At 40.5% G+C, this 24115-nt stretch overlaps 1 protein-coding gene across 1 annotated transcript in view; it reads right to left on the reverse strand.

The window, feature by feature from the left end:
• The window catches only part of STAC (SH3 and cysteine rich domain), a 134131-nt gene that overhangs the window by 33352 nt on the left and 76664 nt on the right, over positions 1-24115 (reverse strand). The window contains exons 3-4 of the mRNA XM_045555714.1: positions 15194-15309; positions 8574-8652 (exon numbers count right to left, since the gene is read on the reverse strand). Of these exons, the coding sequence (XP_045411670.1) occupies positions 8574-8652; positions 15194-15309 (195 nt within the window). The remainder of the gene's footprint in view (positions 1-8573; positions 8653-15193; positions 15310-24115) is intronic.

A 24115-nucleotide genomic window follows, 5' to 3' on the forward strand; every position in this document is an offset into this window, starting at 1 on the left:
ATCTTATTTGCCCTGTGGTCAGAAAGATATTTTCTGTAAAATGTTAATTATTTTAAATTCATGAAACTTGCTTTATAGTCTGCTAGGTGATCAATGTTTTGAATTGTTCCATGTGTTCTCAAAAAATGTGAATCCTCCACTTGTTAAAGTGTCCTTTTTAGTCAACTACATTAGGATTGTCAAATGTGTCATCAAATCCTCTGTCTCTATACTGAACCCTTTTGTCTATCTGATTTGCCAGTGACAAAGGCACCTTACAATCCCTTACTGTGAAGGGGAATGCCAATTTTCCTAATAATTTGGTCAATTTCTCCTTGAGTTTTTATCATTTTTCAGGCTATGTATTAGATATATGCAAGTTTATAATTTATATCTTCTGATGAAGTGGACATGACCATACTTTTTATCTCTAGTAATACGTTTTTGGTCTTAAAGTTCATTTTTTTGCACATTAATATGGCCAAATGATTTTTCTTTTGCTTAATATTTGCCTATGGTTTTCCTTGGTTTCTACATCTCAAAAGTTCTTCATTTTGCCTGTGTTTTCCTTTTTGTTCCCCTTGTGGTAACTTTAAAAAATAGCTCCTTCACTTTTCAACTTTCTATATCCTTATCTTTTAGATAGTTATAAACAGCATATAGGTCATTTTTAAAAATCCAGTCTGACAAACTTTATCTTTTATCTGGTGTTTAGTTGGTTTACATTGATTTTGTTTACTGGTAAGTTGGGATTCCTTCTTAACATTTTATTTTGTACTTTCTATTTGTCCCAAAATTGTCCCCAAAATGCTTTTTCTAGTATTCGCCACCTTCCCTTATTTATTTATTTTTATTTCAGCATATTATGGGGGTACAAAAGTTTAGGTTACATATATTCCCCCTGCCCGCCCCCCCGAATCAGAGCTTCAAGCGTGTCCATCCCCTAGACGGTGAGCATCGTACTCATTATGTATGTATATACCCATCCCGTCTTCCCCCCCTCACAACTGCACGACACCTGATTAATGTTATTCCTAAATGTGCTCTTAGATGATGATCAGTGAAACCAATTTGATGGTGAGTACATGTGGTGCTTATTTTTCCATTCTCAGGATACTTCACTTAGTAGAATGGGTTCCAGCTCTATCCAGGAAAATACAAGAGGTGCTATATCACCATTGTTTCTTATAGCTGAGTAGTACTCCATGGTATACATATACTACATTTTATTAATCCACTCATGTATTGATGGGCACTTGGGTTGTTTCCACATCTTTGCAACTGCAAATTGTGCTGCTATAAACATTTGAGTGCAGATATCTTTTCTATAGAATGTCTTTTGTTCTTTTGGGTAGATGCCCAATAATGGAATTGCTGGATCAAATCGTAGGTCTACTTGTATCTCTTTAAGGTATCTCCATATTGCTTTCCACAGAGGTTGCGCTAGTTTGCAGTCCCACCAGCAGCATATGAGTGTTCCTGTCTCTCTGCATCCATGCCAACATTTATTGTTTTGGGACTTTTTGATAAAGGCCATTCTCACTGGAGTTAAGTGATATCTCATTGTGGTTTTGATTTGCATTTCCCTGATGACTAGAGATGTTGAGCATTTTTTCATATGTTTGTTGGCCATACTTCTGTCTTCTTTTGAAAATTTCTATTCACGTCCTTTGCCCACTTTTTGATTGGGTTGATTTTTTCTTGATGATTTTCCTGAGTTCTAAATAGATTCTAGTTATCAGCCCTTTATCAGGTGTGTAGTATGTGAAAATTGTTTCCCATTCTGTAGGTTGTCTGTTTGCTCTCATGACAGTTTCTTTGGCTGTGCAGAAGCTTTTTAATTTAATCAGGTCCCATTTATTTATTTTTGTTGTTGCTGTGATTGCCTTTGGGGTCTTCAGAAATTCTTTGCCTAGGATAATGTCTATAAGGGTTTTTCCCACATTTTCTTATAGAATTCTAATAGTTTCACACCTTAGGTTTAAGTCTGTTATCCACCGTGACTTGATTTTTGTGAGAGGTTAAAGGTGTGAGTCTAGTTTCAGTCTTCTACATGTGGCTATCCAGTTTTCCCAGCACTATTTATTGAATAAGGAATCTTTTCCCCAGTGTATGTTTTTATCTGCTTTGTCAAAGATTGGATGGGTATATGAGGATGGTTTTATATCTGGATTCTCAGTTCTGTTCCACTGGTCAGTATCTCTGTTCTTGTGCCATTACCAAGCTAATTTAATAACCACAGACTTGTAGTATAGTTTGAAGTCTGGTAAATTAATACCTCCCATTTTGTTCTTATTGCCTAAAATTGCTTTTGCTAAATGGGGTCTTCTCTGGTTCCATACAAAGCGTAAAATTATTTTTTCTATATCTGTGAAAAATGATGTTGGTAATTTAATAGGGATTGCATTGAATCTGTAGATCACTTTGGGTAGGTATAGACATTTTAACAGTGTTGATTCTTCTGATCCATGAACATGGTATGGTTTTCCACCTGTTTACGTGCTCTGCTATCTCTTTCCCCAGTGTTTCAGAGTTCTCCCTGTAGAGGTCTTTTACCTCTTTAGTTAAATATATTCCTAAGTACTTTATTTTCTTAGTTGCTATTGTGAAGGGTATTGAGTCTTTGATTTGGTTCTCAGTTTGACCGTTATTGGCATATATGAATGCCTCTGATTTGTGTGTATTGATTTTGTATACTGAGACTTTACTGAATTCATTTACCAATTCCAGGAGTTTCTTGGTTGAATCCTTGGGGTTTTCTAGATATAATATCATATCATCAGCAAAGCGTGAGAGTTTGATCTCTTCTGTCCCCATTTGGACACCCTTGATTCTGTTGTCTTGCCTAATTGCTCTCACAAAGAATTCCAGCGCTATGTTGAATAGCAGTGGGGACAGTGGGCAACCTTGTCTGGTTCCAGTTCTAAGTGGGAATGCTTTCAATTTTTCCCCATTCAGTATGATGTTGGCTGTGGGTTTGTCATATATGGCTTGTATCATTTTTAGGTAGGCCCCGTCCATGCCTACCCTTTTTTAATTTTGAGTTGATTGGCTTTTTTCTCCTCATCACTTAATTTTATTCCTTTTCTGATTTGAAAGGTTTAATCTATTTTTTATTCTTTTTGTAGTTGTCCTAGACATTTTATGAGGCATATTTTTAAAAAATCTAAAGTGAAATAATATATTTAATCTCCTTCCAAATAATACAAGAATCTTTGAATGCCCATTTCCTACTTAAATATCAGTATTTTAATATTTTATTAACAACTTTTAAAAATATTATTTTTTTATGTAGCCAATGTTTGCTTAGATTTAACCACATGTTTACCACTTTCTTTGTTCTTTATTTCTTCTTACTTTTCAGTCTTTCTGTTAAGGTCACATTTTCCCGTTTGAAGTACATCCTTTTACAATTTTTGAGCATGGGTCCTTCTTAATTGCACTATAGATATGATTTTTGCCTGAAAATATATTCTTGAAAGATAGTTTTGCTTCATTTATAATTCTAAGTTAAGAGTCACGTTTCTTTTATCGTACAGAAGGTATCATTCTACTCTTATTTAGCTTCTATTGTAATTTGTAAGAAGTAACTGTCAGTCAAATTTTCATTCCTCTCCAGGTAATTTGTCTTTTAATGCATTTAATGTTTCCTTTTGTCTCTGAAATTCTGCAGTTCCACTAAGATGTGTCCAGGTTTAGATTTCTAAATTTGAGGAATGGTATTTTTAATCAGTTCTGGAAAATTCTCAGCCAGTATCTTCTTGAATATTGTTTCTCTCTGATTCTCTCTTTATGTTCTTCTAAAATGTCAATTAGATGCATGTTAGACTTTCTCACTTACATTCCATGTCTCTTTTACTATCGTGAACTCCAATGCTTTGTCTCCCTGGCTATTCTCTGCAATTTCTTTGGCTCTATATTTTAGGGAACTAATTCTCTCTTCATTATGTCTAAGATGCTATTAAACCTGTCAATCAAATTTCTACCTTTTTAAAAAAAATTCTAGAAGTTCTATTTGATTTTTCTTCAAATTTGCCTATTTACTTTCCATAGTCTCTTATTGTTTTGTTATGTTTTCTAGCCCTTTTTTATATTTTAAATATACACAACTATATAGTTACATATGTCTTTATTTGATAATTCCAAAATATACAGTCTCTGAGAGTCTAATCACAAAATTGGTTGTTTCTGCCAGCTCCTACTCATGATGGCTTATTTTCTCATGTGTTCGGTGAATCTTGATTGTTAGCTCATGTTCTTTGAAAGTTCCATTTGTGGGAAGTTTTTAATATCTGGGTTAAAATTCTCTTCCTCCAGAGAGGCTTTACAGTTGCTTCTGCCTAATGCCTGGTGATCTTATCACACCCGGCAACTTTAAATTAAACTAAAATTTCATATTATTTTACTTTGCTCATACATAGCATGAATTCAGTCCCTAAACCCAAGTAAGAAGACTTTCTTTTCTTCTTTCCTCCTTCCTTCATTCCCTCCCTCCCTCTGTCTATCTCTCTTTCTCTCTCCTCCCCACTCTCCTTGTTTCTTTTCTTTTCTACCTAAATTAAGGCTGGTATAACATATTCTTCTGCAGGGGATTGTCTTTTTCTAGTGACACTAAAGATGCCTTTTGGGGTATTAGCATTTTTCTAAAGGGCCTCTCATGTAACCTAGTACCCTGCCCACTCCCCAGGTTTTGTCCTCTAGTGTTCATACATGGGGTCTATTATTGTCTAAGCTGAGGCCCCAGGGAGATGCAGAGGAAACATTAGCCTTTACCTGCTTATGTCTCTGGATTCATGTTTTAGTGTCCTTTCTATACTCTAAGGAATTTACTTATTTTGCTGCATGCTCAGTCATGCATTAACTGGAAATTTAAAAAAAATTCCTTCTCAACAGTTTTAGGAATGCTAAACTGGGAAAAATTTCTCTGAACATCCAGCTCTCCACATTGATAGAAGGGGAATCTTTTATGCTTTCAAAGAGATCTTTACCTGGTCTAGATACAAAATGTGTGTTGTAGAAACATACCATAAATACTTGCATCTGTAATTTAGGAATTGTCCACTGGAGGGGTACAAAATCCAGGGATATCTGCCAACTTAGCCATTAAAAAATATTCTGCAGGCAAGGATAAATTTTCTAAATCAGAGCTTGCCCTTTTTTCTCTCTGGACATAATTTCTTTGCTTTGGTGCAAAGTGAGGTAATATCAGATTTTGTAATATCCTCAAGTGGATGTGAATAACCCAGTCCTTTTTGAAGACAATTTCTAGGGATTTGTATTGCTTGTATCCTGTTCTCTCTGTTTCTCTTCCAAGAAAATTATGATCACATACAGTCATTCTGAAATGCAATTATTAAAAGCAGCCAGTAATGTTGTTCTATGGCATTTCAAGCTGAAATGGGAAGCCCAGAATTTTACTTCTCCCTTGCTCATTACTTTGTTATGAGTGAAGTTTCTAGCAGTTTAGCCAGAGGTGAAGGCCAACAATTTTCCTCATCTATATTCATGATGCATCCAGGAATAGTGTTGAAACAACAACCAGAAACACTCAGACCTGTCCAAGATCATTTATATGAGAGAAAGCAAAGACTGCACTCTTAGTAGGAGAGAAATTAATTGTACCCTTCTTCTAAGGTGGCTTTGGAAATATTCCTCAGGGAATTTGACATAATACCTGGCTGGAAGAAATAACATCTGTGTGCACTACATTTACTTTTAGGACATAAATGAAACATGTAATGCAGAACTGGTTGAGACTGGTCTCCCAAACACTGATTCTGAAAAGCCAACACCCTCCTTGCCATGATTGAGAAGATCAGTGGGAACTTGAACCACATAAGTTGGGTGTTTTCTCTATGTTGTTTCTCAAACTGCATGGACAGGGGATTAAAACCAGTCAAAGGAAGATGTTTTGAAGCAAACTGCTGCATAATTAATCTCCCTAGCTTCTAAGGGTGCATTGTGAAGAAAGCTATTGCTGATCAAAGGAATTGTTAATAGATCTCCAAAGCTTTTTGGAATTTTATTGCTTTCTAGGTTCTTTCAACAGATCCCTTTGAATGAGGCTGTGAAAATTCCCCTTACCATAGAAGAGATGGAAAATAATCAACTCTGTGTCTTTGTGTGTAGTTTATTACTCTGTGAGTTAGTTTCCTTATCTACATGGTATATGTTGTAGTGTGTGTATGTGTGTTTGTGTATGTATTGGAGGGAGGGTATTGGACTGGATAACCTCAAATCCTACTTTCCAAATGTTAATGGCCATATGACCACATGAACCATAGATTCATATGCAGACTCTGAGTCAGCAGGTCTGAGGCAGCCTGAAATTCTGCATTTCTAACAGGCTTTCACATGGTGCCCAGAATGCTGGTTGGATGGGTCACAGTTGGAGTAATGAGGCTCTACCTGTATCTCTGATACTTTATGACCTTATGATGGCTTTGTTAATAGCAACCATGCCGCATATTGATGATTCCTAAATACAGCTCTTCACATTATAAAATCCTATCAGGCACATCTTTTGAGAGAAGAGCTCCCCAGGGTAAATAGAGGCCTTAGCTATTAAAGCAATTGGTGAGCAACAGCATCAACAGAACTGGACCAGATGGCCGAGGCAGAGAGTTAGCAGTGGGCACCTGCTGGGCACAATTCTGAGAAGCAGCAGATAGAATTTCCTGCCTGAATGGATATGAGGTGTGAGAGGAAGGGGGAGTCGAGGCTGACACCAAAAACTTTGGCCTAATCAACTGGTTGAATGGAGTTCCTATTGACTGAGCAGAGATAATTGTGGGAAGAGCCAGTTTGGATGGGTGGGTGGGTGAAGGGATCAAGAATAAAGTTGCATGTAATAACTTTAAGGTTCCTATTCCACATTCAGAGGGCAATTCCCAGTAGGCTATAGGCATCTGGAGACAGCAAAGAAGCCTAATGCTGGAGTTGAAGTTTGGGTGTCATCAATGTATGGATAGTGTGTACATTTACTATCTCACATAAAGGTCATAGCAACCCTATTGATTTGGTGTTATTACTATCTGCATTTCAGAGATGAGGCAATTGAAGCGGAGAGAGGCTAGGTCATTGCTTCAAGGTCACATGATCATTAGATGAAATCTGGCAGTCTGTCTCCAGAGCAAGGATGGGCCATGGACCAAAAACTTCTAGTGCAGTTAGTGATGAGGAGGCCATCAGCGATGTTGGCAGAAGAAATGTCAGGGGAAGGATGAAGGTGGAAGTCAGACTCAGGACTGAGCAGCCTACCGGACTTGAAGAATTAACATCCAAGCCTGATTTATACGGGAGTCCCTGATGAGTTAGTGCCTCAGATGTCGAAGAACTCTAGGACTGCTGTTTAGATTCTGTTGCTGGTCCTGCAATGCCAGACAGACCTGGCTGGGACAGCCCTGCCGTGTTGCTGCCCTGCTGTGACATTCCCCTCAAAGCCAACATCTTCTTCTAATGTGTCTCTCTAATGGCACTGCTAAGTGCTCAATGATTGTTTGCATTGATCTAAAAGTACACTTTTGCCATGTGATACCAAAGAATCCTTACCCTAACGGTAGGCATTAGCAGATGCATGAGGGCTTGGCAAGGGGGGTGTGGTAGTACGGTGAAAGCTGATGTTTATTGAGGAAGGAGAGTAACCGGGCAGCTAAGCACATGGTGCCTGTGGGAATCACACAGGCACAGTCCTAACATGCAAAGACACATAAATGAATTTCCAGAGGAAAGGAAGTGGAAGCAATATGGTGCAAGACAGCTGCTGCTGATGCAGCAACAAGCAGTATTGAATGCAGAACTTCTGCATCCAGGCTGGAAAAGGCAGGGGTGGGATTAGCATGGAGGGATCACTTCTGCCATGAGAGTGCATTCAGCCTCAGTTAGCAACGCAGGTCAGGACCTGCACCTTGCTGGACTGTGACGGATGTACTTTTGCTGATGGTAGTAAATGCTTCATAAATATGTTTTGATAAATGAGTAAAGGTTGAATAGTTATTGATGTCAAAAAGGCTCAGCAGGAACGCATCCCTAAGGGTCTTCTTAATGTTAGCAAGCAATAGTATGTGGTTAGTAATAAATGTTTTAGAAATTATTCAAACAAAGTCTTAAGCTATTAGAAGATTAAGTAATATTAATAAAGAATGTTTGACTGGATTGTATAGTTTTTGAGGGTCTTAGTTGTCTCTGCCACAGAAGGAGCCAAGTCTGAGGCCCCTGCCCTTGCTGGCCCCACGGCCGTCTGGTGTCAGGCACCTCAGGTATAGCATGGAGTGGCGTCTCTGTGATATGGTTGCTAGTCTAATTTAGGTCATTGGAGAAAATGATGCATTCACAAAAAGGTCTGAAAGTGACTCCTAAATCCTCATATAGCTAAGTCTATAAGGTATGAGAACTCAGGAGACAGAACTCAGGCAAATGTTTGAGTCACGGAAATCAACCAGAAACTACGCTCAGTTTCCCTCCAGAATATTGAACACTTGCCCTGGCTGAATTCCTGAGCTAGCAGAGAAGTAGGGATGGGAAATCGACTTCACCTGTCCACTGACCCTGACTCAAGTGATTCACATTTGTGCCGGGCCACCTCCCTCACTCACCACTGTTGCTGCGTTTCCTTAAGTCGTATTCGCCTCCTGGCCCATCAGCTTCCTCAGGAACCTCCACGAGATCTGAAGTCTTGGAGGAAAGAGGAAATAGCATGGGATGAGCAATGTTATATCAGTGGGTCAATGAACAGAAATTTTCATGTCAGTCAAAGAGCTAAGGTGGAATTTGCATGACACTTAAGAATCCAACAGTCATTATCTCATCTGTTTGGCTAACTTTCAGAGAGGCTGTGTCCTCTTGTGGGCACTTTACTGTCATTCAGGTGTCTGGCAGGCTCAGGCTGGCCATGCTAGGTACTCTGAGTGAATGCCTAGGTGCACAGGCCACAGTTAGGCTTCTTCCAAGGAACAGAAAACAAAGAAAAATCAAAATTTCTGCCCATATCTTGTTGCTTAACATTTTAAGTAAAACTGCAGCTCTTTCTACAGGTGAGTTTTAAGTATTAACTATGAAGAACAAGGTACACTACTGAGAATGCACCACTTACTTAGGTACGAGTTAAATGCTATTTCCATTGCTGCAAAAATCAGTTGTTTTTGTAATACTTACTCTGCCTTTTTTGCAATAAGAAAAGCGATAATCATGCTTCCACTTAGGTTACAGAAATAAAAAGAACAGTAACAATAATAATGTCAGGCACTCTAAACAGGTAATGGTTCCTGATCATTTGCCACATGCTGTTTTTAAGTACTTTATATGTATCATCTCATTTGTTCATCACAATAATTCTGCAATAGACCCATTTATCAGAGAGGAATCTGAAGCCCAGAGAGAATCAGTAACTCTCCTTGAGGTGCCACCGCTATTAAGTGGTGGAGTTGGGGCCCCGAATCCTGGGTGTTGCCTCCAGAGGGCGTGCTCTTAGGTGCCATGCTTCATGCAATGGTGCTCTGGGGCAGCTCCTCGGGCTGATGAGAGCCTTCGGGGTCGTCACACTGATAGCATGAAATTGGTTACTATAGTAGGGGTATTTACACCATGGAAACTGGCAAATGCTACAAGTCAGGGTCCAGCCACAAGCTGCTGGTTAAACATTTACCAGCAGACCACTGATTGCCTCCTTAAAAGGCCCAGATGACCTTGCTTCTGTCTGCCTGGCTCCATACTTTTCCAAGGAGGAATTTAGGGGGCCTCTGAGGAAAGTCACATTTTTAAAAACAATTTATCTTTTAACAGAGGGGGACAAGTTTACTTCCCCAGCTCTCCTAGTCACCTCTAGAGCACTATAGCACCACCCTCCAGAGACTGATTTTTGTTACAATTTAGCGTTAAGATTTTTTTTCAACCACTCTTACTTTCATGACATACAGAAAGAAGAAAAAAATCAGTGTCACAGGGCCACTAAGTCACTTGTACCCTGCTCCCCTTGAAGTTCGTGATCATGATTTCTGTACAAGATATGCTTTGCAGAGAATTTCATTTATGTTAACTTAATCTTATGAAACTGAAGATTATTCATAAACTAGCCAACTAACTCCCAGAATGTTGTTTCAATTTGGTTTCTTTTGGCCTTCTCAAAGCCATCAAGCCTTTTAGATTTTAGAACATTTGAAAGCCCATTAAAGAAAACATAGCAATTTGGAAACAGCGAGGCAGCGACTTCTCAACAGTGTAAAACAAATGCCTCTACAGCCCTGGAAGAATATAAATCTGTGGGACAAAGCTTTGCTATGTGGGAATATGTTAGCTCTAGGACATAATAATACTAAAAGAATGGCAAGAGGCTGAAGTTCATTATCACTGACCTGCAGGAAGGAAGCAAAATCATTTTAAAGCACCAATCAATTGTTTCTGTTTTCTTCCATTGAGGCAAGTTGGACTTCTGGGAAAGAGTGATGTGACAGATATTTCAATACAATTTGATTTGTCTTTGGTTCTCTGCAGCTTTCAGAACAATGCTTGACAGAGCAAAACTCCAACAAATATTTACTGATGGAACCAGCCCCAGTATAACTGGACAGTGATGAATAGACATCATATTGACATTCGCAAAACTATGTTTCCTGCCCCTAAAACCAGTCTGTAGGGCCCAGATGTTACTAGAAGCAAAGATATTTTAGAGATGAAAGCAAACTGAACAACCTTCAATTGTCCCTCTGGTGGTCTTGCTGCTTCTCAGCATCAGCCAAAAATGAGGAGGCTGAAATGTTCATTGCCTACTGTGAAATGTTTCTGAGGATCTCTCCTTGTCATAAACTCAGCAAAGCTCAGAACCACAGGAGTGGCCCTTCTGCTGCTGATGTGGATAGATTAGTGCCATCTCTGGGGAGTCTCTTCTCAGCTCTTGCCTCTCTAGACTTGCCCTTCTGCCAAGGCTGGTCTCATATAAGCATGGGAGATGCTTGTGCTGGCGTGGGAGGAGGATATATCGTCTCTCCTCAGAGATGTGAGAAAGGCCTGTTCAGAATGCAGGTCAAAGTGGAGAGGTTTGTTTGTGCTTTTCTTCTGGATCGCTGAGTGGGATCTACAGAAGTCTTGATGAGTAAGGGGAGATGGCTGCAGGCTGGGAGCCAGCTCTATGTGGCTTTCAGGAAGTGACTCACTGGCAGCATGGCCCTCCTCAGTCCCCTGAGAAAGGAGATGTAATATGGTACATGCAGCTAGAGGGATAGTTAGCATTCTTGGTTCTCTGTTTCAAATTTCAGACCCAGCCTGGTGGCCACTATAAATGTGTGATTCAAAGCTATTCACACAGAGAGGGAACAAGAGCAAGTGTGAGCCAGCCAGGGTGAATACAAGAGAAGAGGAGGAGGGGCTGGCACAGGTCAATTTCCTGGGAAGCAAACTTAAGTCCTTCTTTTAACTCAGTAACTCTCAAATTTTAATGTGTATCAGAATCACCCAGAGGGTTTTTTAAAATGAAGATTATTGGGCTCCCCAAATCAGATTTTTCGATTCTGTAGATCTGAGAGGAAATTTGCATTTCTAGTAATTTCCCAGGTGATGCTGACGCTGCTGATCTGGAGACCACACACCGAGAACCAGTAATCTAACTCATTGCTGGTGTTAAGCCCTTTGGAAGTTTAGACAGTTTGAGGAGGGTGTTTGTTCATTTGTCTATTCGTGCATTGACCACATATTAATATTTAGTGAGAATCTATAATGAGTTGGGACAATATAGATCAATGGTTCTCAAATTGTGGTGGGTACTGGAGTCACCTGGAGAGCTGATAAAACTCACAGAGGTCCAGGCTGGTTGAAGTAGGACAGGACCTGGGTCTTTATATTGTTACAAAGTTCTCCGAAGGATTCTGACACCCACCAAAGTTTGAGAATCCCTGGTGTAAGGTAATGGATAAGGAAAATAAAAAGATGTGAACAAAGAGTCCTTTCATTTAAGCAGCTTCATCTAGGGGAGAAGGGGGTTGGAGAAGTGAGAGAAAAATTAAGCAAAAAAGTGAAAATTACCGAGCAACATGTAAATCATGGATCGATGAACTAGTTGCTATGGGAGACCAGGGAAGAGGCACCCACTCAGACCCAAAAGCTCAGAGAGGTGTTGTCTGCAGAGAGGTGGAGACCAAGTGTGAGTGTCTGGACAGAACACAGCTATCCAGAGAAGGACACACTGTGCCTGGAGCTTAGGGAATGAGAACTGAAGTGCTGTGTAGATACCCGAGGATTCTGAGGTCAGTCATCAAGAGTCCCTTGCTAATTCTTCCTCATTCTTCACCCATTTCTTGAGTGGTCACTATGTGCCAGGCATCCTGTCAGGCCCTGGTGTAATGAGAGGAATGAGGAATGGGGGGGCTCTGATGTCTACTGTAGTCACCCAGCACCTAGTTCAGGAAATAGATGCAAAAGCAGATAATTACAATGCAATCACATATATCCTATAAGAAAGGAATTCTGGAAGGCTTGTGGGAGGAGCAACTGGCCATGCTTGGGGGAGTCTGGAGACTCTTAATTGCTTGTGTAGAAATCAAGTGGCTCTTAAAGAATTTCAACTGGGAGGAGCAGCATGTTCTAAGGTCTGGAGATGTCACAGAGCTTGGGGAGTTCAGGGGAAGGTGGGTTTTTAGGGTAGCGACAGGCCTCATATGCCATGCCAAAGAGAGTTTGGGCATTCTCATTCTGGCATAAGTGACTCTACAGAGGATTTTAATTAGGAAAGTTGCACAAAGGTATTACTAAGGGTAGATTCAAAAGGAAGAGGGTAGCACAGTTATTTCTTTATAATAATCTGGGTGAGAGATAATTAGGTTCAAAGCTCCAGCATTGGTGATAGAGAGGAAGGATATTTTTGACACATATTTCTGAGTTCTGAATCATAAGACCTAATCACCAATGGAATATGAGTTTAGTTTGGACATGCAGATTGCAAAATCCTACAGATTTTGCAGATATCTGTAGGACTGGTCTCGTGGTTGGAAAAGAGGTTAGGACAGGAAATACCTAAGGGAGTCATCAGCTTAGAGGCATGGTTGAACTAAAGGAAAGTGAAACAGATCAACCAGAAAGAGCATGTAGAACAAGAAGACAAGCAAAAGCAGACCCCGGGAACACCTCAACTTAAGGAGTGACTGGAGGACATATCAGACAAGGAGATGGGCTGAGCAGAACAGAGCAGAACCCTTGAGTATCCAGGGGTTTCTAGCAGATCCCAGGCACAGGCCCTGTTAAAGGGTGGTGTGGGGAAAGCTCTTCTCAGATAACATGTCTGCCTTGCTATGGATTACACCCTGGTTTAACTTCATAATAACTCAGGTTCAAAGAAAACCCAGCTAAGGCCTAGATGCCTAATGAAAACAAAGAAGCAATAAATTTTACTTATTGCATGTTAATTTTGTCAGGTCCTGTGCATTTTATATATATTATTAGTATTATTACCCAACCTGTGCAGCTGTATTTGTATATAATATAAATGCCACTTATATATACTTTGTATGTTTTTTTGTCACATTTAGCACCATTTCTATCCATTTTTCAGATATCTTAAATGTCACAAATTATAACCTCATTGCTTTGAGGCAATGTCTACTAAAGATAAACATTTTCCATCTTCACTATGAAGTACTTCAGCACTCAAATGACATAGTTATTATAATATCCTTAACACATATATATTGTGTTCTCACTCAATAAAATAGTATAAGACATAAAAATGTATTTTTAAAATGTGCTAGACAATGCCACCACCATCAGCTTTCTTCTCTGTTGGTTTGTTCTCCAGAAATAAGTTGTGAATTCTAAGGGTGTGGGGCCATGTCCTCCTCTTCTTTTGTGTCTCTACAGTGCGAGTAAAGGTGGGCTCTCCATGTGTGCTGAGTATAAGAAAGAACTAGTTGACATTAATTTTATGTACAACAAGGAAAAAGAGTAAAGATTTATTTTTGGTTCTTCCCTCTTAAAAATCAATAGGATACACGAAGAACAGGCTTTCAGTGAGTTTAAAGATGGCTTCTCAGATAACCATGTGGCATCAGTCAGAGGACCCACATCTACCTGCCCACCCACCTGATCTATTAATATATTCCTACTCAACTACCTACAATCTCAGGTTATCTTATGGATAAACCTGTACCCAATGAGAGAGCTGTTTCAACTCAGTCCCTGAGAACCCCTCCTGGGGGTATGCCCTGCCTTTCTTCCCACAGGCCACTGTAATCACTGGATATTGAGAGGACCCTGTAGGGAAGACCATTTGGATTCTTATCTGTGTCTTGCCCAGAAGTTTCCAATTTAGCAGGGGCTGAAACAGTGGAACTAGTAACTGGGTACAGGCTATCCTAAGTGGTCATGTGAACTGCAAGGTCCTTGCCTCTTTGCAGGAGGCATGGTGGCTTTCAGCATGGGATGCAAAACTCTACGGCAATGGTCCCCAATCTTTTTGACACCGGGGACCATTTTCATGGAAGACAATTTTTCTACGGACCAGGGAGGGGTGGGGATGGTTTGGGGATGATTCAAGCTCATTACATTTATTGTGAACTTCATTATCATTACATTGTAATATATAATGAAATACTTATACAACTCACCATAGATTAGGGACCCCGCTCTATGGCATCTTGGAGCATTTATAGACATTCTGGTTGGGACAACCAGAGACAGATGATGATAACAGGTCATAGAGATGCATGAGACATTAACTTTAGATCAAATAAAGCTTAAGAGAGGTGCCTGGGAGGGTGAATGTCTCATGGCAGGTCAAGTACCTCTGGGGAGGGCAATTTTTATGCGAAATGAAGAGGTATTCCTTGTCTGAGAGAGAAAAGGCTAGGAAAATATGAGAAATAGCTATGTCTTTGAACTGGGATGTAGCTGGAAGGAGAACCAGAAACAGCCAGGACTTCCTGGCTTCTGCCCATTGTATGTGTTGACTATTATGTTATTTATTCTAATATTGGGGGGGAAGGTTAAGGAGAGGGGAAGAGTTAAGGAGTACGAGGCCAAGAGGATGGTCTTTGAGCAGAAAAGTAAACTCATCCCTGGGTGTCGGCAAGGTGAGGCTAACCCTTTAAGGCACTTTGGGTTTCCCTTTGGAGGCTGCTTGACTCTCGGCAGCCCCACCCTCGAGGCATGTAGGTGGAATCCCTCACACTGTAGTGCCTGCGGCGCCCTGCCCAAGACTACCAGGGACAAACCAAGGGAAGAAGAGGACAATTACAGAGGTTCTGTGAGGTGAATCAGAGCCGCTGCCGGAGCTGCCCTTCTTTGTTCTCTGGGCCAGGGAGGTGCCGAAGCGGAGGGTCTCGTAGACAGGATCTACCTTATTGCCACAGGCTGCAACAGAAGAGAAAGCTCATCTGAGAAAGCTCGTCTGAGAGAACCCAGCCAACCACCTACCACCTCTCCTGGGGTAACGACACCCAAGAAGTAAGTTCTGTGCAGCAGCCCCCAGCCCCCAGGAGGAGGGGGATTTCTGTGGTCAAGCTTTCCTCACAGATGTGCCCCCGACCCCAATGTGCTCCCATTTGCCAGGTCCCTCCACTGCACCCAGCATTTCCAAGGAGGACCCTGCTCCTAAACTCTTCCTGATTGGTTGCTTTTCCTCTTTCATTGTCCATCTCTTGGACTCCAATTTCAAGTTTCTTCCCAGAGACCAGCATTATTTCCTCTAATGGGAGGCTCTGTTCACTAAGATACAAAGCCTCGAGACACAAGCTGTGCAGGAGGAGGCAACTGTTTTAGAAAGAATTTGTCATCACCAGGCCTTATGAATTTCAAACTGAAGCTTTCTAGTTTACAACTATTTCTAGTTTAAAACTTTTCTCCCTCCAAAAGGTAAACATAGATATAGAGATTTTTGGGAGAGAAAAAAATAATAGAAGTAAACCAAAAGATATTGTTAAAGAAGAGATTCAAGCCAGAAATATCAATAAATATAAGGCATTTTGTTTGGTCCTCATTAAAGAAAAACATATTCACTGAGTTTCTACTAAGCCTTGATCTATAATCTGTATTTATTTTTTATAAAAATTATGAAAAGCAACAATTGCTGTTCTCTTTATTAAGGCCTGACAGGTTAAGTAACTTGTTTAAAGACACAAAGTTGGTCAAGAGAAAGCTGGGTTTGAACCCCGTCTGTGGGATGCCATTCTACATTCTCTTTCCACTCTGCCATGCTGCTGATGGTTGGGACAGCAGATGGATAACCTTTGAGACTTAGATGTTCCTTAAGCTTCATTAGGGAAATGATGAAAATTACTGGAGAATTTAGTCTGCTTTCGGTGTCTCCTCCAGCAAAACAAACAATCATAACTTCAACAGCCACTAAGCAAACACACAACGATACCCCACTTTTTGCAGCCTTGGGGTAATCACAGCCATTCATGCTGTTTTTGCTGCTCAAAACCCAGCTCAACCCATCCAAGTCCCAACTCACCGATGGGCATAACTTCTTTAATGCATCCAAACTGTTCATGAATGAGCAAGGGGGAGCTGTAGTAACGTCGGAACCCCTTTGGCTGGAGAGAGAATAAGAAAGAGAAGGATTTAATGTCACCGATGAGATGGAGAAAAGCACACAAGGGCCCTAATGATAAGACCAGTTGGTTTCTCCAGGAATACCCTCCTGTCTCCCATTAAGATGCTGACATCCTATGATTCTATAATTTAACCCCTGCAGGGGCATTGCGGGGAGGAAGCTATAACTGGCAATAAGCAAGTTACATTCCATCCAAAAATAAGCTCCTGGCCCTGACCTTCCGAGTCCCGTGTGTCCTCCTGCAGCACACAGCAGCCTCCTTTCCATCCCAGATCCTCATTATCTGACCAATAGAAATGGACTGCCATGCACTATTTCACCACAATTTGTTACTGTGGTATATTAAAATCATAAAAGGCCTGGGCATGGGAAAGCAAACTTCAGAGGTAGGCCTAGAGGCCCTTGTATATCTGAAGAGTTTTACCCAGAATCATCTTCTCAGTGTTCTTGATTCTATTCTCTTTTTCTGAATTCTCCTCCATGGTCTTTGCCTTGGTTTGTGGGAATCACCATTGGAAAAGGAGAAGGGGACCAGGTGAGGCAGGGCTTTGAGAGAAGAGATACTGCAAATCAGAGTAGGTAGATGAACTAAGAGCCTGGACTTACTATACCCCAGTGTTAAATGGGAACTTAATGGCGCAGTCCCCACTAAATTCCAGAACTCTCTCCAGTGTCCCTGGCAAGTGCGTTTGAACACTGTGATGGGAGGGTGGGTAGGAGCATTTGTTAACCCTAGAGGCAGGTCTCTGATGACATTATCTCCGATTGTTAAGACTTGGTAACCACTGATCCTAAGTCTTTTCCCTGGAGCCACAAAGGACAATAGGATCACTCTTTGGTGTGACAGGGCTAAATTCTTTTGAAAACAGCTGTTAAAATCCTGTCTAATTATTCCCTAGAATAGACGTTTTTGTTCTACAATTGGTTCTACAATGCTTTGGCCATCCTAGTTTAAAATACCCTCAAGTGTGCTCTGGGTTGCTTTCATCAATAGATTGATGCTCATACTCCTTAGATGGTATGATCAGCCCAGAATGGGCCAGGACTGTCTAATGTCTCTTGATTAGGGCAACATAATTCTGTTAAAGTGGTGCAGATATTTATCACTCACTCCGCTTTTGTGGGGGCTTAGCTCTAGTCCTCTCTAAACAACTACTGAGCTGACAGCCAACTGCCCTGGTTTGCTTGGGGCTGAACGGGTTCCTGAGATACATGACTTTCATTTTCAAAACCTGAACAGTCCCAGGATGTGGGGCTTTCAGTTCTAAAGCTGAGAAAGTGTCAACCTGGGAGAGGTCACTCTACTAAGGGCCTTAACTCTTTTTCAACGTGGGGCATTTGCCTATTAGGTTGACAAAGCTCTTCCTCTGCTCTATCATTTTGACGATTAGGAAACCAAGCTGGCAGGCCAATACTGGGGTGCCTTCCTCAGGGCTGCAGGGAAGGACTTTGGAGGGAGTGATCTCATTGGGGCAAGCATGTGCCCTAGGCAGCGAGTTCTGGGGCTCCCTCCTGGCACAAGCCCTTACCAGCTTGCCCATGCACCGCTGGGGTGCCAGGCCATCTGTGCACTTGTGGTGGATGCTCATCTTACAGGCTTTGCAGCGCAGTCCATGCTTAGCATTTGTTCCTGTCAGGCACATGGCAAACTTTGGTTAGGATACAACCTGCCCTTCACTGGTGACTAATATGAAATCACTGAAAAAGAGGTTATTCCTAAAACGTGGTAATTCTGTCCTATGAATTTTTCATGAAGCTTTCAAAGTGGAAAACAAGTTATGGTAGATTCTTTTGCCTTCTCCCACATTTTATACCTAAGGTATATGCTCTGGTGTCTTCTCATATCTTTCCTATTCATCACTCCAACAAATCTAAGCCTCCTTCACATTTTTGTTCTCGTAATTCAAGCTAGTGAATTCCATTTTCTTTGTTCTTCATATAAGTCACCCATTTCTGTTTCTCTGTGTTTTGCTGAGTATTGAAAGTCCTAAAATTTCACCCATTTTCTCCTTTCTATCACAGGGTCTGAGTGGTTGGACAAACTCTCAGGAAAATGGCTGAAAAAGAGGAAACAGCAGGATCTGTGTGGGAGTGGGGTTGATTGTTTTCTAAACTGGGGGAGAGGGCATGCAATCAGACACCAGGCCCTGCCTAGGGGAGGAGGAAGAGGAGGTGGGCGGCAATGACATTGCTGCTGCAGTGAGTCACTTAGCCTTTGGGGACAGGATGCCATCATAGGGCAGAGGAGGAGAGCAGAGGTGGAGAGCCATCCTGGCAGCTGCCCTGCTGCACCAAGGCCCATGGAATGAGCACTGGCGAGGCAGACAAGAGGGTGGGGTGCAGGAGCTTCAGGGAGATGGCAGTGGTGTTCAGAAGGTGGCTGGATGGGGGCTAGGAGAGGATGCTAAAGTGGGATGTTTTCTGCCTTCATTTAGTCCAGGACAAGAGTTCAGGACAAGAGGTGCCATCCGCTCTGACATACCAAAGTGAGATGGTAGGCCTCCTGGGAGGCCTCAAAAAGGGCTCCAAAATAGACTTTACCACTCTTAGATGACCAAACACCTCAAGTATATTAGAAAATACAAAGAAAGGTGTGATAGTGGAGAGAGGATTTCCTTGTAAAGGCTCTATTAGTCTCACCCCTCCTCATCCACCATGATGAGAAGGATGGGGATGCTCTGTTGTCTCCTCAGTTCTACTGAGGGGGTCTTCAAGGAGACTACTAATATTTTAAAAGCTTGGTCTATATCCTCTGGAGTCTGTGGGGCATGTGGCTATGGCCACACCCATACTTGGGCAAGTCTAAAAGTGAGAGCCATGGGGGACCTGTGTCCTGTCAGCGTACTGATGAGATCACTGTGTGGGCAAGGCTTGCTGTCTGAAATCCTGTAAGGAAAATGGTATTTGAGTAAAACAAGTGTGTGATTCCTGTGGCTCAGATATGGATTATGTAGGCTGCTGTCCAAGATGACCACCTGGAGAGGCAATAGCATTCTAACAAAGTCAGTCTCTTGAGAGTGGAGATATAGGGATGAGTATGTCCATATAGTATGAGACCTGAAGTCAGAGCTACACAGCTAGCTATAGCCCCAGAATGAGGGTTCCCTAAGATTATACGTAAAATCCACCCTCCTCTCTACCATTGCCTCCCCTTCCTAGCCACCCTTATCCCTTCATCTGTTTTTGGCCTCCTCCAACCCAGTGCAAGCACAGCGGCCAGAGCAATGTTTTAAAAATGTAATTGAATGTCCTTTTTTTCTCACTTAAACATCTTCTAGCAAGTTTCCTCTGCCTTTCTGACATCATATAAAATGCTCACCGTGGTTCATTTGTCTGCTTTGGTGGGGCCCACCTGTGACTTTATCTCAGCCCAACCCCTCTCGTTTATTCTGCTTGAGCCACATGGCCTCCTTGTAGCTCCTCAAATGCACAAACTCTTTAATTCCTCAGGGTCTTTACAGGTGCTGCTCTCTATGCCCAGAATACTGCTTTCGCCACTCTTCACTTGGCTGATGACCCCTCCACTTCTGGATCTCTTGTCATTTCTTCAATGAAGTTTTCTTGAAAACATTTCCCCTCCTCTATCTAAATTATCCTTTTCCTATTATTCTTTTTCACAGCACTCTGGTTATCTTTCACAACAATTTATCACAGTTATTATTTATTTGAGAGTTTGTTTTTGTCTGTCTTTTCCTCTGGACAGTGAACTCAAGGAGGCTAAGGACTATGTCTGCTCATTTGACACTGTATAGCCTGCTCTGAGCATGATACCTGATAAATATGCATTAAATAGATTAATAAATAAATTCTTCCATAGGCACACATGCACTAAAGCAATGGTGACTGGTTTGAGATAATTCATTGAAGTTGATTCATCAATAGTGTAGAAATAGTATTCAAGAGCTGAAAGTGGACTTGAGTCTGTTTGTGTTATTTCATTTTAAGGATGAGAATCCTAAGGGCCCAATGGGTGGAATGATTTGCCCCAGGTTAGAAGAAGTCTTGCTTAGTTTCGCTCTTTCACTTCTTGACCCAAACATTTCCTCCCTTTATTTGGTTTGTTTAACATACATGAAGATGAAGTTGAGTTAATTAGACAATAAAATAAGGGAGTGCAAGAACCTAACATCCTGCTGGGAAAAGCCAATGGGCAAACCCTTGAATGGGAAAAAAGAAACTTTTTATTACCTGAAAACTGCTTACAGAAATGCATCATTTAACACAAAGCCTGTCTGCTGTCATAACCACAGACAGAAAATCAAAGTGACACATAAACACACCATAAACTATTGGATATGTGCATTTGTTCATAAATACTATGAGAGTCCCTTTTCCTTTTTGAGAATAAGCAATTATCTGAAAGACTGCTATGCTTTCAAAAGACTGGACTTGGAAAGCAATTACTTATTTTTTGTTTTCAAACTAGAGAATACTATTTGTGCTCTATGTGGGAACGTAAGTGAAATCTTCAAAGAGGAAAACTATTTCATTGTGTGCTAGACTCTGAAATAGCATCATTGTATATTAAAGTATATTTTACTTCAGAAGCAAACACCACTATTTCAGTTCTCCTTGTCTGTTTTCATATACTCTACCATTTTGTATGAGTCAGACTAACAGCAATTATTTGGTTTTAGATGTTCCAATTTCCACTCAGGAATAACAAGAATGATTGAAGAGGAAAGCTTGAATTCTGCAGCTCAGAGAATAGTTCAAAGGAATAATTCACATCACAGCGGTGGCATTTAGTTTATTGTAGCAAGATATGGAGAAACCAAGGTCTGACTTGTTTTATTACTAGTGACCTCCACCAGAAAGGCATTGCTGGATGTGACCCTTATGCCTGAGCAGAGTGGGAGAAACATAGTTTTATATTTGAATCTGTCTCAGGCTGGCTCTTTAAAGTTAAGAAAACCACTAATATTCCTGCAGCTGCAGCTATCTCATCATTAAATGGGAATAGTACCATCTAATCTAAGCATTGCGAATAGTGTCATAGTATATGCAAAGGGATTTTGTGGGTTTAAACACTCTTAAACAAAGATGTCACTGGACTTTGGGTAAATAATGCTGAATTGGCCACATGAATTTCCCACTTCATCATATCAGAAGCCTACTAAAATTATAGTCCAGGAACAACAACAAAAAGGTATAAACTTCAAAGAACAAGGTTACTGGGAGCAATAGTAACAGTAGAAGAGAGTTGAACATATATTTGGAAGATGGAAGGCCAGTGAAGATGTGGTAAGCAATTTAGCAGAAGACAGGAAGATTGGATTTCTCAACAGCAACTTGGAAACTAGAAGGCCATGGAGGAAAACTCAATGGAAATCAAGCAGGGAGGAGGAGGGAGGGAATGGGCAAAAATCTACCTAATGGGTACAAAGCACACCATTTAGGAGATAGGCACATTATTAACCCTGACTCAAGCATTACAAAAGTGATCCATGTAACCAAAAACTTTGCAATTAAAAAAAAACAGCTGTTGAATTTAAAAAGTCTAATGATTTTCAACACAGAATTTTATATATAGCCAAATTATTAACACATATGGAGATAGAATAAAGATATTTTCCAACTTTTGGGGATTCAAAATATTTACTTTGCACATATCCTTTCTTAGAAAACTACTAGAGAATGTAACTCAGAAAAATAAGGGAATAAATCAAGAAAGAGGAAAATATCAGATTCTCTACCAAATAGAAGAACTGACACAGAGGAGGGGAGAGGTAAATAATACCTCCCTATGATAACTGCAATACCCTGACAATGGAGCTTCAAGATAAAATAAGGCAGTAGACTTGGAAAAAGCAGCACTTAAAAGTTGATTGATGCTTTTGAAGTTTCAACATTATAACAGATATAGCATTTGACAAATCTATGAAAGCATTAGAGAAAACAATTATAGGTGCATTAAAAGTTTAGGAAGTGAAAAGGCCATTTCTAAATTGAGGAAAAATAACATCTGTGTAAGTCAGTAAGAAATACAATCACAGTACAATATTTGAATCAGAAGTTAATGATAGTCACAATAGTGCATAAATTGACCATATAATTAATTACAAAATTGTGATATGACTATTTTGGAAGATGGGAGCAAGGGAGCAAAAATCGTGATATAACTCTTTTTGGAAGGCAAGATCAAGGAAGAAAGGAACAAGGGATGGTGCTGGAGGTGTGAGAGCTGAATCCTCATCTTCTGTAGCTGGAAGCCAACAAATGTTTCATTAATCAATAAATAGCAGAAGCACAGCATTTAGAAATATTGAAATAAATGACAAAAGAAACAACTGAAGAGGATCAAAGTATTTGCCTTTCAGAAGGGAGTCTGGGGTGAGATGGTTTCCACTGTAGTTCTTTCAGTACCGTCTGTCTTTATAACTATTCTCACGTACTGCTGTGATAAAAAGCATGTAAAAAAAATGAAGTCTCTGGAAACAGAGTCAAGTCATCCCTTTGGAATGATGTGGCTCTTGGTATATGGAGATGCTGGGAAAACATGGGGTCAGTTCATCGCATAAGTCATCAGTTTTTCCCTGGGCATTTGCACTTCCTGGCTAAATCTAGAGCAGTTTTATGAGTTACAGTTGAAAATTATTAAGAATGTTAGTCATAATGTTCAAATGCACTTTGTAATGAATCAATGCAAGCCAACACAACACTGATTAGTGTTAGGCACTGGATTATTTTATGAGCATGGTTTTTTACCACCATGAATAGGATAAGTGAGCTGTGAATAGAGAACCAGATGTTGAAGTTCTAGAGCAAGACAAGTCTACACATACATGTTGGGAGAAAAACTGCAGCTTTTCTCAATGCTGGTGGCTGAAGCTACTACATTGGATGACATGCTTCTGTTGTTGTTGTTGTTTTAATGAAATTAATTACATATGTCTGTAAAGCAATTGGCCAGACTAGTTTTAGAAAGATTTTTCTATGGAGGCATTTCTTAATCCTTAGCCAAATTTCATATAATGTCAGAGTTAAAACAGGATAAAACAATGGTTACAATTGAGATCACTGAATTACAGAAATAATTTAGAGAATGAGTAAAAAACAAATTTATATAAGAAAAGAAATGTAATCATAGTATAGTTGAGTCAGCAGTGAATAAGTTATAATTATTACTAATAATTAGTTTGCTTCCAGAGTATACAACTATAGAATTACTCCTATAAATTATTTGATTAAAATTAATGTAAATTAGACAATGAAAAAGATTGTTTATTATGATTGGGGAAAAACTTTAAAAGTCTGCAACTAAATCTATAAAATATGAATATCTATAAACATATCCATAAATATTTCTTAGATTATATAAAATAGCTATAGATGATTCAAAGGTAAATACAGGCAAGATAGTCCAAAGATTTCCCAGGCCCTTGTTCTTGAAGGTTTAGCTACTGGACTCCCCTCACCCTCCACCAGTACAGTGCTAGGTTGGGAGTGGAGGGATGCCTGCTTTGAGAGTGTGCAGAGCCCAGAGAGGGCCAAATGCCCAAGTCACAGAGGGGTCTCAAAGCTGAGAAAGGAGGGCAAAATCAGTGAATAAGTTTTGGTGCCTGGCAGACCAGGGCTAGGGACCAGGCAAACAGTAGTAAA

Source organism: Lemur catta, chromosome 1 (genome assembly GCF_020740605.2).
Source record: "Lemur catta isolate mLemCat1 chromosome 1, mLemCat1.pri, whole genome shotgun sequence".
NCBI lineage: Eukaryota > Metazoa > Chordata > Mammalia > Primates > Lemuridae > Lemur > Lemur catta.